Here is a 16,296-nt window from a genome sequence, read left to right as displayed (position 1 = left end):
AATCGGTCACTGTCTAATATAAATACTGATCTCTTATTGAGTGTTTTCAGGTGTTTCTTACCTTCTGCCCTGCAAACTGCACCAGGACATAAGGGTCCACAAGGTCCCTGTTCTCCCCGATAAAAGCTTTCTTCACGTTGGCCATGATGCTGGTGTTCATTTTTGGTAGTCCCTCAGCTCTATAAATCTTAACATAAAACCGAGCCCATTGTCTCTCTGATGGAACGCCCTCTGGCAAGAGAAGATTCCTGCAATATATCATAAAGAACAGACCAACATGACACTCAGATAAATAAATGAACGAATTAAGGAATAAATGTATGAATAAATAAAGCATTAGATGGTATATAATACAGTATGAAATTCATGAACATTTGGGAATTTAAAGTGCACTCCAATATATAAATAAACAAATATGTGAATGTTAGTGTTTGAAGATATCAGTTTCTGACCCCTCTATGTCATCCTCATCTGTTTCATTGGCCTTATGAGGGGTCTTGATGTTGTCTCCTTTTCCTACGACTGCAATGTCACACTTAACGTAACCTTTACAGCCGGCTGTGATGTCATCAGGGTCCGACAGCATTGCCCATTTGTGGTGGAACTGATGCTCTGTAAGATACATGCACCAATTAAAATACTTTTTCCATTTAATTAGTATATCTCTTACTTATTAAGATTTTTGTTATTCCTTGGTTACTGACCAGGTTGTGAGTACACAGTTCCCACATCTATTTTGAAGGTGCCCACCAGAGTACCGCTTCGTAGAAGGTTTTTAGAATGTATTACCTTAATTTTAACATGAGAGAAAAGCAGAAGTACAACTTAATCATTTTTCATCTGCTGTTTTCAGTGGGCTTTCATAGAGGTTTGTTATAATATATATAATCATATGTAAACAAAGGTTTAATCTACTCACTGATATCTTCAGGATCTTGTCAAACATGACATCTGGAGGCACATGGAAGTCAAAGACAAAGTACTGTTGGAAGATAGAGAAAAATATTGAAATAATCTGGATATGAAGTTTATAAAATGAAGTCATTCATAATTTCATACAATGTAGGTGCATTTAGGCATTATTTAAGTGTTGATACAGCAACTATCATGCCAAAGTACAAAATAATCTGTCTTTCCAAATAAAATAAGATGATTCTTGCAGTTGTAATCAGTAAACAGGCTGCCAAAATGTCTGAAATGACAGAATTCCTTTGCTCAGATATTTCAGCAATGTGAATATAACCTCATTGTAGTAGGGGCAGTTTGTGGACTCCTTCATCGATGTATACTTCTTCTCTTCTCCAATTTCCACACAAACCACAGGATCCATGTTCAAACCAATCAACTGACGGGCCTCGATTACTGTTACACTGATCTGAAATACATTTTAGTATGGATATTAAAAATATAATTAATTAAAAATAATATATTTGAAAAAAAAATAAAAACAGGATATACCCTGAGTTGGTATGTGTCTTACATGTGGATTGAGACTGATGAGGCTGTATTAACGTGGGTGTGGAATCTGTTATGTTTTTATTACTGTAGAGGGCTAATTAGTCAAGTTTGGTTTAGGGAATCAAAAGACAAATGAGCTACAGTATTCTATTGGATCACAGATTCATAAAGTTAATTTTATGACTCTGTGGCTGCATGGACAAATAACAAAGACACACTTAGTCAAGAGAAGGAAAATCATAATATTTGTATTTTTAGTTTTAGCTCTTAAATCAGCAGAGCCATCTAATTCAGATTTGCACAGTTCGAATGAACTACACTGCAAAAAATGGCTTATCTTACTTAGTATTTTTGTCTTGTTTCTACTAAATTCTTAAATCAAGATACTTTTACTAGATAAGCAATAACTTAAAAATATTCTTAACATAATATTTTACGAATATTCGTAAAATATTATTAAAATAAGAGTATTTTACTTGCCCCACTGGCAGATCATTTTACTTGTTTTAAGCAAAATGCACTTAATTTTGTTTTTTTCCCCCCTGGAAACAAGACTAAATATCTTAAGTCATTTTGCTCATCTAGTAAAAGTATCTTGATTTAAGAATTTTTTTATATTTTTTACTAGAAACAAGACAAAAATACTAAGTAAAATAAGCCATTTTTTGCAGTGTACCAAATTGCACTCTCTCTCTTATTTTCCTTACATTGGCACTGTTTTCTGAAACACATTTAAGCAAATAAACTACTCTCTGCAAAATAACAGAAGCTGGATTCCAGAAGAATGCAGACAATAATGCTACTTATTGTTGCAGTGATTTATTCTGCAAGCGGGTCCCAAAAGTTAATGTAAGACGAAGACAGAAAAAATTAACAAGACCTAAAAACGCTTACACAGCACACAAGGGATATATGGATTTCCTGCATTTAAAGGAATTATACAGAGCCAGTACTGAAACGAATTTGCAATTCAACTGCTCAACACAACAGCCATGCAGAGGACAATTAGTAAGTAAACATCAAAGGCTTCTCTGAAACACTGAAGCTCAAGACCGATGTTGTTTATTTGGGATGGCTCTGTATATTCAGGACTTTGAGCAGAATCCACTACTCAAGGATAAATGCCACTGGTTTAACATGTCTGGCTGGCAATTCAAGGCCTGGAGCTATTGTCTTTTGTAATGTGGGAATGTTATTGAGCTCCCCTTCCTCTCTGTGTTCTTTCGTCTGTCTTACTTTACTTTTACTTTTAGTCATTTAGCAGACACTTTTATCCAAAGCGACTTACAAACAAGAAAAAGTAACTAAAACTAAAAGTTAACATGTAAATACTCTATACACACTCATTTAAGAAAATACAGAAATTAAATAAAACTGACAAATGCATACAACAACAACATTTCAATAGTAAACATATAAAGGAAAAAATAAAATAAAATAAAAAGCGATACTTATATCCTTTGCCTGCCTTCATACCTGATAATCCACAGGACGTCCTGAACTGGGCTCCATCTTAATGTCAGGCTTTGATCTGAAAAACAAAATGTGAAGATCAAACTTAAAACACATTCAGACTAGGACTGTCAAATGATTAGTCATTTTAATCAAATTAATTACAATGTTAAAGCAGGTCTATGTTGTGGCTAAAATAAAATCAAATAAAATATACTGGCATGCATACTTGAAACTCAATAAAGTGTTCTTTCTCATTAAAAAAAAAACAAAAACGGATTTTGAAAGAAAACAAAAACAAGCACTGAAGGTTTTCTTCTCTGTGACCTTCTAAAAGGATGCAAACAGATAAACTTAAAAAAGAGAAGAGTGTACTGCTTTAAAAATACAGCAAGTGCACATCAGATATGTGACCTTTTGTTGGAGACGTTAGTGGTTACTGCAGTAACAGAGGCCAGTGAGATGGTATCAGGGTCGAGCCCACCGCCCAGACGCATGACCTTTCGATCCAGATCTTCTGCATCCAAAATGGCAGCGTCATCTGCGAACAAGAGCACAGTTGATATTGCATTAGAATTTTATGATTCTTTAGTCTTTCCTATTGATGTCCAAGGTAAAATCTCCTGAGGCAAAACCAGTAGAGAACTAGGGATTTAATGCACAATTAAGGTTAAGGAATAAATAAAAGTACAATAAACTTATAACTGTGATTTCAGCACAAATGCAGACACAAATACATTTCCGTAGGTTTGTTTTCCTTTCTCAACCAATAAATAAATACATTTGCCTTTCTTGTAAAACCAGCTCTCTAATAATCAGTAATATTTACCTCCTTTTTTGTGGTCATCTTTAGAGATGCGTGCCTTGCCCAGTTTCATGGCTGAAAACACTCCTTTTCCTGTTCTACAATATAAAACAAACATTTAGATGGGCATGAATGGGGAAAAAGTGACATTATTTGATTCATTACATGATTCATTTTTAATCACCTCTACCTCTGGGCCTCCCAAACACTGAATAATTTATACCAGTTTACCAGTTTTTATATCCATGTTACATAGATATTGCATAAAAAGCAGTGAACCATATGGATACATTTCACAATTCAATAAAATAAATTATTAATACATAAGGCTTACACATAGGTAGTGCACTAGAAAGGTGTTCAAGTATCAAAATGGTTCCCATATACAAATATCTGATCTACAGGTCAAGTTTTATCTTTATTTTGATGTATTCATTCTCTTATAGGCACTGCTGGAGAGCAATCAAATCATCACTACTGGAGCACGACAGGTTTTCCCATGATGGAAAATTTCTGTGATATTTATCACTCAGACGAGACACTCGTTTCAACAGCGAGACCCCACTCACAATAGCCCCAGTGGTGTCCAATAACTCTGCACTGATATTATGGTGATTAGATATCAGTTCACCTACAAAGGCCTGATGATGTCACAGGCCGGCTGGACAAATAACAGTCCTTAATTATTCAACAAGATGGGCACAATTCTCCAATTAGCTGTGATCTGTGGATATAGATACTTTCTCAGGACAAGATGAAAGAATTCAAAGAGTGAAAATGTATCAAGATCACACTGATTTCTCCATTATTTGCATGTATTACGTAAATCACTAAATAATAGGACATCATCTGTCAAGTCAGGACTGATTTTGCAAATACAGATACTTTATTCTGTAGTGTATTCTTTTTTGCATCTCAGTCTTATGATGAAAGCAGACCCTCTAAAATCTGTATCTTTGAATCACTGCCGTCATCTCAGTGACACTGAAGAGAAAGTCTTCAGAGCTTACTTTTTAAACTTTTATTCTTTAATAGAAATCAATAAAGATCAGACATTTTTATTCCTCATAAGTATAGCAATTTACTTTTTAAAAGTGAACTATTCATCAAACACCCCTCTAAAATACAAAAACAGTCAAACAAGAAATTATATCAAACAAATGAGTGTTAATATGAGATCAGAGCACAGAAATTTCATCATATGCTTCAAGCATGTTTTTTTTAATGCACCAGGTCACAAAAAGATTCAATTAAAAAGCTTTATTACACAAAAAGCTAAATTAAGCTTTGATTTTTTTTTTTTTCTTATCAACAGAACTTGATAACTCACAGATTAAACAGGTTTAGTTAAACAAGTTTTTGAACTGTGCAATAGAACAAACTCACTCACATATACAGGATACTCACCACGCGCTGGCAACCAACAAAAACTAACCAACAGAGAAATGTGTGCAGAGCCACTCAGGGTAAAAAATGTGATATTCCTCTTTAGTGTACTATGTGTCCATTTTCAGTTGCTAGTCCATATCTAAGCATAACACACAGGCAAAAATACACTTCTCAGACTAAACGGGACGTCCACAATAAGGGAGAACCTGAGATGATGACCAGGTATGAGTGAAAAAGTAACAGGAGAGTACGTGACCTCACACACACACATAGACACACAACGATACACACCCACATTCACTCACTCTCACTCTCTTACAGATGTGTCTGATATAATTACCCATATTAAATAAAGTAAAAATTACTGTTTTATACATCTACTAAATGTTTCTTAGGGCGCAAATCAGCATATTAGAATGATTTCTGAAGGATCATGTGAAACTGAAAACTGGATTAATGACTGATGAAAATTCAACTTTGCCATCATAAGAATTAATTACAAATAACTGTAATAATATTTCACAACTGTGCTGTTTGTGATGTATTTTTGATAAAAAATAATGACCAATTTACCAATTACAAATGTGCTTTGGTTATCAGATAATGCATATAAACTGTAATTGGACGTAACAGCTTATTAACATCAACAATGTCATCTTGGCGTCACCACACACAAAAAAAACTAAAATATACATTAAAACACTTCAGACTAGAACATTACCTATGATAAGAGTGGACAAAATCAAGAAGAAAAGACTGGATTGCATCTAGACATGATAAGGTAACCTAACACTAATTAGATGATTTTTAGAGCGTGATGACCAGCTCTGTTTAATCAAAGGCTTCAGTTCAGCAGTCAAGGAGAAACAGGCAACCCACAGATACGACTTGACAACACAAACAACGGCAGTTCTGCAGGTCTTTGAGATTTGCTGGAGCTACTTCTGTGCCACATCAAATAGCCTTACAGTACTGTATGTAGGCCAGACATTCAGCACTAACTTGTTTAGTCTACAGGATGTTCAGTAAATGATCAGTCTGATGGACAGCGTTGCTACAGAGAACAAAGCCAGAGTCTCACGTTGCGCTCTGAGCAGCACACAATGGAGCAGACACTATTTTTTATGCCTAGGAGAAGGACATTGGTGAACACTGTCAATCAATGAAGCACTTGAGACATTTAATTCCTTCATTAAATGCCAAATGCTGCAATTTTATTTGGATTTCATATAGTCCGTCTCAGTCTATCTATATTGACTGGACCATCTGATGTTTCTTTAAGAAGTGAAACCTCTGCAAAACGACAATCCCACTTTAATAAAGATTGTAATCCCCCTTCCCCCAGTTTAATGAAGAGTGACCTTTGCATATAATTTAGTGTGTGGGGGTGAGCTCAAGTGACATTTTAGATATTATGAGTGATGATGCTAAACTGGTATGTGCAAAAAAGTCACTGATCCCAAACCAATTATTCTAAATCCTGTTTAAGAATCATGACCTGTACCTGTAACATAATACAAACAATACAACAACTGTCAACACAATATGAAAGGAGAGAACACGACACCTGGGAGAGAAATGTGAAAGGCACTTCATTTGTATTTGCTTGAGGCATTCAGAAGTGGTGGAATATGAGCAAAAAAATATAAAGTCTGAACATAAATTATCATTCAAAAGTCTCTTATGCTCACCAAGGCTTGAATTATTTGATCAAACTACAGTAAAACCATAATATTATGAAAAATTATTAGAATTCAAATGAACTGCTTTCTATTTTAATGTTTTAAAATGTCATTTATTCCATAATCCAGTCAGAAATTAATATGCTAGTCTTCAGTGTCACATCATGATCCTTCAGAAATCATTCTAATATGCTGATTTGGTGCTCAAGACTTTTATTATTAGTATTATTATTATTATCAATGTTGAAAACAGTTCTGTTTAATATTTTTATGGAAACCACGATACATTTTTAGGATTCTTTGATGAAAAGAAAGTCCAAAATAATAGCATTTATTTAAAATAGAAATCTTTTGTAACATAATAAATGTCTTTGTCACTTTTGATCAAATTAATGCACCCTTCCTAATTTCTTCAATGTAAATCCCCCCCCCCCCCCCCCCCCCACACACACACAAAAAAAACCTTATGAACAGAACTGTAAACATTATTATTCATATTAATTTTACCGATCATTTTTTCTGTGCTTGTGTGTGATCAATTTATCTGTGCTGTAATAAACAAAACATTACAACTAAACCAGTTAAATACCATCTTAACCAGGCTCGGAGACTAGCTGAACTTTATTCGGGCAAGAAAAAGGGCACAGATGCTCAAAAATAGAGAAGATCATTCACATCAATGAAAGTCTCAGAGTATATCACAGGGCATTCCTCCACCAATGACATGGAATAAATGCACAGCAACACATTTAAACAGAGCATAAAGCAGCGTATGAATTATGTATCGCTCAAGCGCTTGGGAGACCTTGGTGTCTGAGGCTAGTTTCTCTAGCCACATAAACTAAGCTAAAACAGAAACTCAAAGCACGTTCTGCGTCAAATCACTAATCAGAACAAAGTTGTGGGGTTCCATACAGTAGCCCAGTATTAACATGATTATTTTTCCCTCTGGGTCACTCTAAAATTATAAATATAAATAGATCGTCCTCTTCAATTTTAAACAATTAGACAGTTTAAACTCTTTTCAGCAGAGACATGAATATACTGAGGTGTTTGGTTTAATATGAGTCTCCTTTGTATTTTTGTCATTTTTTTTCCATTTACAGCAATGAGTAAATGAATAAGAAGCACAATTCTGTTTCATTAATGTGATGAATTATTAAACAATGAGTGCTTTTGAGCTTTTGTGCCCTACTTTCTAAAGTGTATGTGGGGGTTCAAAGTGACAGTTTTATGCAAGGAGGAGAGCAGAACAAAAGAATGGAGCGATTGAGAATGAACATTAAACTTCAACAAAGACGGGGAACTGAACCACTAGAGTAATGCAACAGCTCTAAAGTGACAAACATCCCTGTGCAAATGCCCTTGTTCTGTAAAGTTTCATTTGACTGTAAGCTATCACCCGTCGTTGTACCAAGCTCAAGAGAATAACGCTTCTTCTCTTATGATTAAGCTTGCCGTACAAACAGCAGGCTATGAGAATGAATCTGATCAGAACTGGGAATTCCAACAACTTAAACCAATCTAAGGTGGCTAGATGCTTTAAACCAGTTTAGCTGGTCTTCAAGCTGGCATTAGGTTTTGCTATTCAGCCAGCTAGCTGAAAAAATTCCCCAACCCCCCCTAAAACCATCAAAAAGGACCAGCATAAACAGCTGGGCCAGGCTGGGTGACCAATAACCCACCTTAGGCAAGAATAAACTGTTTTTCCCCCAGCTGGTTGGTAATTCCTGATTTACTAAACATGAAAGCATCTGTTCTAATGCTGAGGATAAACATGCAATATCCTCTATATGATAATGATGTTGCACACAAAAGGCTGATAGAAGCTGGATGGTCCAGATGATTCATCAAAAGCTTTATCAAGCTTGTTCAGTGATGCAGGTGCTTTTTGTGGAGCTCTTCAAATAACATGTGAAAGAAAAAGAACAAACCCTTGTAAAATATAAGACTTTAGATACATCACACATTTACATGTGAAATAGCAATGCAAATCCATCACTGCTATTTAAACCTAGCCTTGGATACAAGCCACATACCCAGTCCAATACTGGGAAAAGAGAAAAGGATTTACCTGGATTTTGGCATGAATTAAACTGATCATTAAACTGATCCCATCTTCAACTAAGTCACAACAACAGATAAACACAGTTTTCGTAAACAAAAGTGAGAGTCCGATCAATAAGACAGACCTAGAGATATTGGTCAGGGCTGCCCTGCAGTTCACAAGATGCATTGCCTGATGCAAAATAAAAGAGAAATCTGTCAGTGTTTCTTGCGAATAATAGTTGTTGTTTTTTTCAGGAATTGTTTTTGGCATACAATTTCCTGCAACTGTCCATGGACTTTGGACTGTTACATACAGAATATCTGAGTATGGAGTATTTCAGTGCAAGTTCAAGTAGGCAGACTCATAACTCTATAGGGAAAGAAACGAGAGTGAAAGAGAAAAGCTAGAAAGAGATAAAGCCGAAAGATGGGAGAGAGAGAGAGAGAGAGTGGTGGAGATGAGAGAGGGGTCTAGTCATTAGAGAGGACTAGCAGTTACTTCAGATCAGAAGCTTCACCACATCCCACATCCACTGGGTCCCGGCAACTTCGGCCGTACAACAAACACACACACACACACACACACACATACACTCTCTTCATAGAGAAACTCCAAAAAACTTTTAGAAACACACTTTTAGAAGTAAAACAGTACAACTAAGACTTGTAATCAATAATGAAACAGCACCAGGAATGAGGTTCAAGTGAGGACAGAGGGATATATTATTAAAAATGTCAATGTCAAGTAACCTAAACAATTTTTTTTTATGGATGACTTATGAGCTTATGACTTTTAATTATTTAGTATGTCAGTTAACATGACTACATAATGTTACAATAACTTTTAAGTTTCTAAAAGAAATCTATAAAGATAAATGTTCCGTTTCCAGACTGTTTAACCTTTAAAAGTAGATACACAATTGCATGAATTTTGTAATTAAAATTAATTCTTCAAAGTGGTAAAAGATGCTAATTGCTGTGAAATGCAAAGTAGTAGTAAAGCTACTCTTAAAAGTATATTCAGTTCATAACTTGGAAGAAGCTTGGAACAAAAAACATAGGCTCTAACTCTTTGAAAAGTCTCAAGATCTTTGAAAGAGTAACTCTCTGTGTGAGCTCATAAGTCATCCATAAAGCATGAAAGACTTTCTGGTCAGAAACAGCAAATATGTTGTATAAGGTCTCCAAATGCATTGCTTGCTAGTGTGCAGAAAGGAGTGGAGAAAATAAACTTTTCTTTAACTTTTCTGGTGTGCATGTGTGTGTTTGTTTGACTGACTTAGCAGCTGTCACCTATATCAACTATGCAATGCATAATGAGCTATCATATCACATCCTATGTAGCAAATTAGCTCAAAGTGAGATGAACATAATTAATCATAGCGGGTTGTTATCAATTATACAGTATATTCATCTTCAGGAATTAACTGTAGCATTAACAGTACAATAAGATGATAGTTCACTGGTCAGCCAGACATGATTACGTACAGCGTCAACGATGATAAATTGATACATGCTAAAGTGGCTTTATTAATAGCTCTCTAACAAGAAATTATCCTGCATGAAGATAAGAAGACATAAGAAGTCACAATAATATGGAAAATTTGAAGTTTAAATGAAATAGATTGTCTTCATGGAGATTTCATTGAAATAATAAATAAAAACTGAGTAAGCAAGCAAGGGTAATCAGAACAGATAAACAGCTCTCATAAAACACTTGCTAAAGACAACATCAATCTAAAACAGAAAGAATACTTGAATTCCAGGATCACTATTTGTTTCAATAAAAATAAGATTTATTGGTTGAATACTCACTAATTAATTCCCAATATCAAATACAATATCTAAATGAAATGGGGCTTTCAAATCAATCCAAAACCACCTACAAATCTCTTGAGGCTGCTTTAATTTACCTAGTAGTAACTTTAAACAACTTTCCAATATAGATTTTTCTAGCAGTGATCATCCATCTGCATCAGCATGTAAACACATCCACACAGAAACACTAATGGTGCCCACGCACAAACCATGATGGAGTACATCTGTGTCTGTGTATGGTTATAATTTATAGATCAGAGGACCTGAGGAGACTGGAAGGTTTAGTGGAAATCAATGTATCCCACACATTCCAGTCATCCATGTCTTCATTATTCAGCAAAAAATGTCCACACAGTGAAAAGATGCGCTAACAAGATTATTTGTTAATACAATGAGCAAATGTATATGTTTAGTTAGATTACTTCTTTATTACTTAATCTAGTTTCCACCTCATTGTCTTCTTCATCCCCATTATCATCACAGAGTTATCTGTGCAACTGCATAAAGAGGATGAGGATGAGGGTGATTGTGTTAACTGTGGCTGGCTAAGATGACACACTTACTTGCGGAATGTGGGAATGCCGTGGATAGAACGTCCAGGTGATGTCCCAGAGCTCTGGCTGCGTCCAGAGAGTAGACTGTCTGTCTCAAACTGGAAAGTTCCATCACAGTCATCTGGAATATCAAGGAATTCACCATCGCTCCATACCTTCACACTCCCGTCCATGGTCTGATATTTGAGCTCTATGGAAATACTTGTCTGAAATATAAAATAATAAATAAATAAATGAAAATTAACTATGCATATTTATGTCAAATAATTAATACACCCAGCACATAATTATTTCAATTTTTTTAGTTTTTTTCAAGACTACTGAATATATAATATAATATAAACATAAATATGCCTTATTGTGCATTTTATTTAAAGTAAGTTCAAAACTGAACTTAATTACTAAGTAAACACTAACTAGTTCACAGGTTTCACAAGCAACACGGACACTTGTGTAATCCTGACAAAGCTGAAGAGAGGTAGAACGTTAGGTGTTAGAGTTAAGTGTTAGGGTTAGGGTCATGCTAACCCATGTGGCAATATCAGTCTGTCAGCATCAGTTACCTTCTCATGTTTACAAACTCTTTAGAAGGAACAAGGAACAATTTAGCCTCAGGTCCAACTTATCCCTGTCAACTGCCTGATGGTCACTTCTCCCAAGGGCACATGTCATACAAAAGGGGGAACCTGAGCCCTGCTGCAACTTTACTTAGATATAACCCCTGCTTTAATTAACCAAAACAAATTTCAAGCTTTTTTTTGTTTTTCTCATCTTCAACAGAAAAAAAATCCATCAAAAGACTAAGTTGCATGAAAGTGGTCTAATTTTGCTTTCATTATTTCATAATAAGTTGCTTTTTTTGATGCAACAATCACAAAAATGTTACGATATTGTAAGTATTGCTCTGAGTAGAGTAAGAAATAGAAATGAAGGAGAAATGTCTGAACAGAATATGTGTTGGAATATGGCTCCTTTCATTTTGGAAAGTTTTTGTATTTTAATTTATTATCAGGAAGCTTCTATTCAATGTCCTGGAAAATTATTGAATGACACTGCATCGCCCTAAGAAAAACAAAACATGACTAAGGACCAGTCAGTGTTCACTATCATAGAAATGCAGCAGATCAGGATTAATGGAGAAAATATGATTAATATAACACCTCCACCTAAACCGATACATTTTATCATAGAGCTGCTATTAATTATCCTGACACATAGAGATGAGCAGGATCCATATGGAAATCAACCTGCACATGATGGTGGATATCACAGAGAGAGAGAAATAAAACTGAATAGTCCCTTATAGCCTCCAAGTAGACATGTAACCATGACAACAATTTTTTGTGCAAGTTTTGCAAAAACAGATTCCTGTGGTGAAATTTGTGAATGGATGTTTTGTGAGTGGGTGTGCTATATGGACAAGAGAGCATTTCTGATCTGTCAGACCAGAACATAAACATACACACACACACACTGCCTGCGATCCACTGGTCTCACCCGTATGGCTGTGTTATTGTCGTCAATAAGAGTGTCAGACACCTCCAAGTGACCCTCCTCCACCACCTTCTGCAGAACCATGCGGAAAGTGCCAATTAACCTGCAAACACACACACACACACAAAGAGTCAGACAGCTGTGTTAAATAACAATCTAATACTTCCCTTCACTCACTTTGGTTTGCCCCAATGTGCACTGAACTTATAATGGCGGTTTGGTCACAGTGAGGAAAATACACTGTGACAACTACAAAGAGAGTGAAAAAAAGCAACACTGTGAAACACACACACACACACACACACAAAATAGACTCTATACATAAACTAAAATATTTGAAGTATGTAAAGCTGAGACGAATATCATGAACTTTAAAGACAATATCTTTTCGTTTTATATCTATTTTTACAAATTTAGTGCTACTGCTATTATTAACAGTCAGCCATGATTAATTATACTATTGTTTAAAGTCTAAGATTTTTTAAGAATATACAGAAAATACAGCAAAAACAGTAATATTGTGAAATATTTTTCTTTTTAAAATAACTTTGCTATTTTTCTATATTTTAAAATGTAATTTATCACTGTGATGACAAAGGCGAAGGTTTCATCCTTTAAAAATGCGTCAGAAATGCTGATTTGGTGCTCAAGGAAATTTTGCATCACACTTGAAAATGGTTGTGCTGTTTAATATTTTGTGGAAACTGTAATACATTTCTCCAGGCTTCTTTGATAAATATAAAGTTAAATATATCAGCTTTTATTTTAAGGAAAACTTTTGTAACAATTTAAAAGTAATTACTGTTTTGACTGATTTATTTTGTCCTTGCTGAATAAAAGTATTAATTACTGTAAAACAAAAAATAGCATTCAGGTAAAACATGCTTCTTATGTAACCACAATGTCTGTCATGAATTTAGAAGCAAACAATTCAGACATAAGAAGATCAACTAACACATGGGCGAAAGTGATGTGTCTTTGTTCTGAAAAGTGACAGGCAGTGAAGAAAAGCAATCAGAACCTCTGGACTGAGCAATTAAATGCCACATGTAGTTAGCTTACACACACTCTCTCTTGTCTATTACTGCATCACTGTCAGCAAGAGAAAGACAGGCGGGTCTATCCATGTAGTCAGTGAATTTGATGAGAAAACACATCAAACCATTTCAACTGCTAACAGTTTTAGCACCTGCCTCTGAGCTACAGCTGTATTTGGATGTGAAATGACACACTCAGCACCACTGTTCATCCAGAGGGACTCGATAAAGGAAAAACGAGCATTGTGATTGATATGTGCCAAGTTCAGTGATGAAATAATGGCTTTGTGACTGTCGGTGAACCGCATGCATCCACGGGTGAATAATTCACTGATCCTAGATCAGGTTCTGGCTCCCGATCAACTTTTCTAAAGACCCCACATACATTATTGATCCTCTGAACAAACAGCAGACAATTGACTTTCATCTGCTCTATAATTTACCGCGTCCTGCCTTGTCAAGTCACTAGACTTTTGTTGAAGAGGTCAGAACTGGAGAATTCACAAGCCTTTGACTAACTGTGTGAGGGTTTAGAAATTAGCTAAAAGCTAAAATATCTATCAATTTGCAGTCATTTGATAACTAGACAATGTATCAATATACCCATATTTACTAAGGTAATGTAAAAAGAACATACTTTTTTTTCAAGAATTAACCACCAAATTAATTTCCTACAATGTATGACACAGTCGAGTTAATTTCTGATTATCTGTGATCTGATCTGTGTTTTAAATGGTAACCGTAACCAGTTTTGACTTATTTTTACTACTTTACTGTTTCTAATATTACCTTTATTGTTATTGTGAAGGCCATTACCGCCACTGACATTGACATTTTTACATTTATTCATTTAGCAGGCGCTTTTATCCAAAGCGACTTACAATTGGGGAATACATCAAGCAATTCATTTTAAAGAGGCAAATAGACATAGGAAAAGCTCGTAATACCAAGTTTCAAGCATTGTTCAAATAAGAACAAGCTAGACAGGGAAAGACTAAAGAAAGGAGAAAAAGAGAAGAACACTGAGCAGGACAATGAGCCTTTCTTCTACAGAAAACTGAGAAAAAATAGCTTACAGCAGAGATGTATATGCAATACCAAGGAACTGCCGAGCAGGAGTTTTCACTTCATTAGTCAGTAATATAATGAGCGGTTGTGTTGGAGCCAGAATTTGACGTTTTTCTGCATATTCGCTGTAGTTGTCATCAGCAGCAGATCCTATTATAAAGCAGGAGTGCTCTCTCCGGCACAGCTCTCTCTTCCAGTGATATCAGTAAATTAAATGCATGAAAATGCAGCCCAACTTCTGATATATGTCCACTTGCATAAAACGTTATATTACATTGGACTCAGACTTACTTCTAAACTAACTCCCCACTACTTTTTAAAACACAGTGACTATTTATAACCTACAAATACTTTGGTTAAAAAGTTTGGGGTTCTGTAAGATGTTTAAATGCTTCTCATCTTTGAATGTCTCTCTTTGCCTTCATTTGAACAATAATAGAGCACATTAGTATTACAATTTTAAAAAAGGTTTTAAATTTTAAGATATTTATATGTATTTATATGTATATGTATATGTATAAAATGTAGCTAATTCCCATGATGGCAAAGCTGGATTTTCACCAGCCATTACTTCAGTCTTCAGTGTCACACGATCCTCCAGAAATCATTCTTGTATGCTAATTTGGTACTCAAGTATTGCAAACATGATGCATTTGTCTGAATTCTTTGATAAATAAAGCACAAATGTGCAATTATCTGAAACAGAAATCTTTTGTAACATTTTACTGTCTTTACTGTCTCTTTTGAGTTATCTGTTTTCTTCTCATATTGACTTTAATTGCAGGACGCAATTATTAATTATTAATTCCTATTAATGCCTTTGCAGAAATCTCCAGTGTCACCACCTGGTGGTCAGTTGGTCGTGAAATAACAACAGCACTGTTGAATGAATCTTCTCAAGGATAGGAAATCTTCATTTCTAATGTATAACCTTTAAAGTCGTGCATAAAGAAGATAGAGTTTCTGAGCTACACATAGGTCTCGCACCTGGTGTTTTGTCCCGATCTACTGAGCTTGCAAAGCTCGGGATATCACATGGTGTTTGTCGATACGGTCAGCTACAGTACGTAATGCATATGATGGATAGAAATTACATCTGTAAATAACAAACAAATAGCTAATGAGCTACGTAGTTAACATATGTCAAGGTGGCATGTGAATTATTCAGCAGATGCTTTTCTTATACATTGTGATCTATTCACAGGTGTCATTCAGACCCCAATAGATGTCTGTGAACTCAAAACAATGCCTATGATAACACAAAAAAAAGCTCTGACCATTGATAAAACACCGTAATTAAATTAACTTAATTGTCGTGGTAGATTTTTCTACTGACAGCTGTTGATTTACTAAGTCACGTAGATGCAACCAGACTGGTTGAAATGGAACCGACTTAGATTGGAATAGACATCAGACTCGCTCACAAGCAAGAGCAACAGAGAATCTGTTAACACCATTGCAACCTAACATCTCAGCTTAATCTAGAATCT

The 16,296-nt window shown here is 35.2% G+C and overlaps 1 protein-coding gene across 1 annotated transcript in view; it reads right to left on the bottom strand.

Moving 5' to 3' along the window:
* Window positions 1-16,296, bottom strand: part of LOC306843826 (otoferlin-like) — a 56,000-nt gene that overhangs the window by 21,141 nt on the left and 18,563 nt on the right. Inside the window, exons 4-13 of the mRNA XM_079375509.1 lie at window positions 12,705-12,804; window positions 11,217-11,413; window positions 3,740-3,813; window positions 3,325-3,451; window positions 2,935-2,989; window positions 1,244-1,375; window positions 920-982; window positions 705-789; window positions 453-612; window positions 62-248 (exon numbers count right to left, since the gene is read on the bottom strand). Coding sequence (XP_079231635.1) covers window positions 62-248; window positions 453-612; window positions 705-789; window positions 920-982; window positions 1,244-1,375; window positions 2,935-2,989; window positions 3,325-3,451; window positions 3,740-3,813; window positions 11,217-11,413; window positions 12,705-12,804 — 1,180 coding nt within the window. The remainder of the gene's footprint in view (window positions 1-61; window positions 249-452; window positions 613-704; window positions 790-919; window positions 983-1,243; window positions 1,376-2,934; window positions 2,990-3,324; window positions 3,452-3,739; window positions 3,814-11,216; window positions 11,414-12,704; window positions 12,805-16,296) is intronic.

This window comes from Barbus barbus, assembly GCF_936440315.1.
Source record: "Barbus barbus genome assembly, chromosome: 24".
NCBI lineage: Eukaryota > Metazoa > Chordata > Actinopteri > Cypriniformes > Cyprinidae > Barbus > Barbus barbus.
This window is presented reverse-complemented; position numbering and strand designations above follow the sequence as displayed.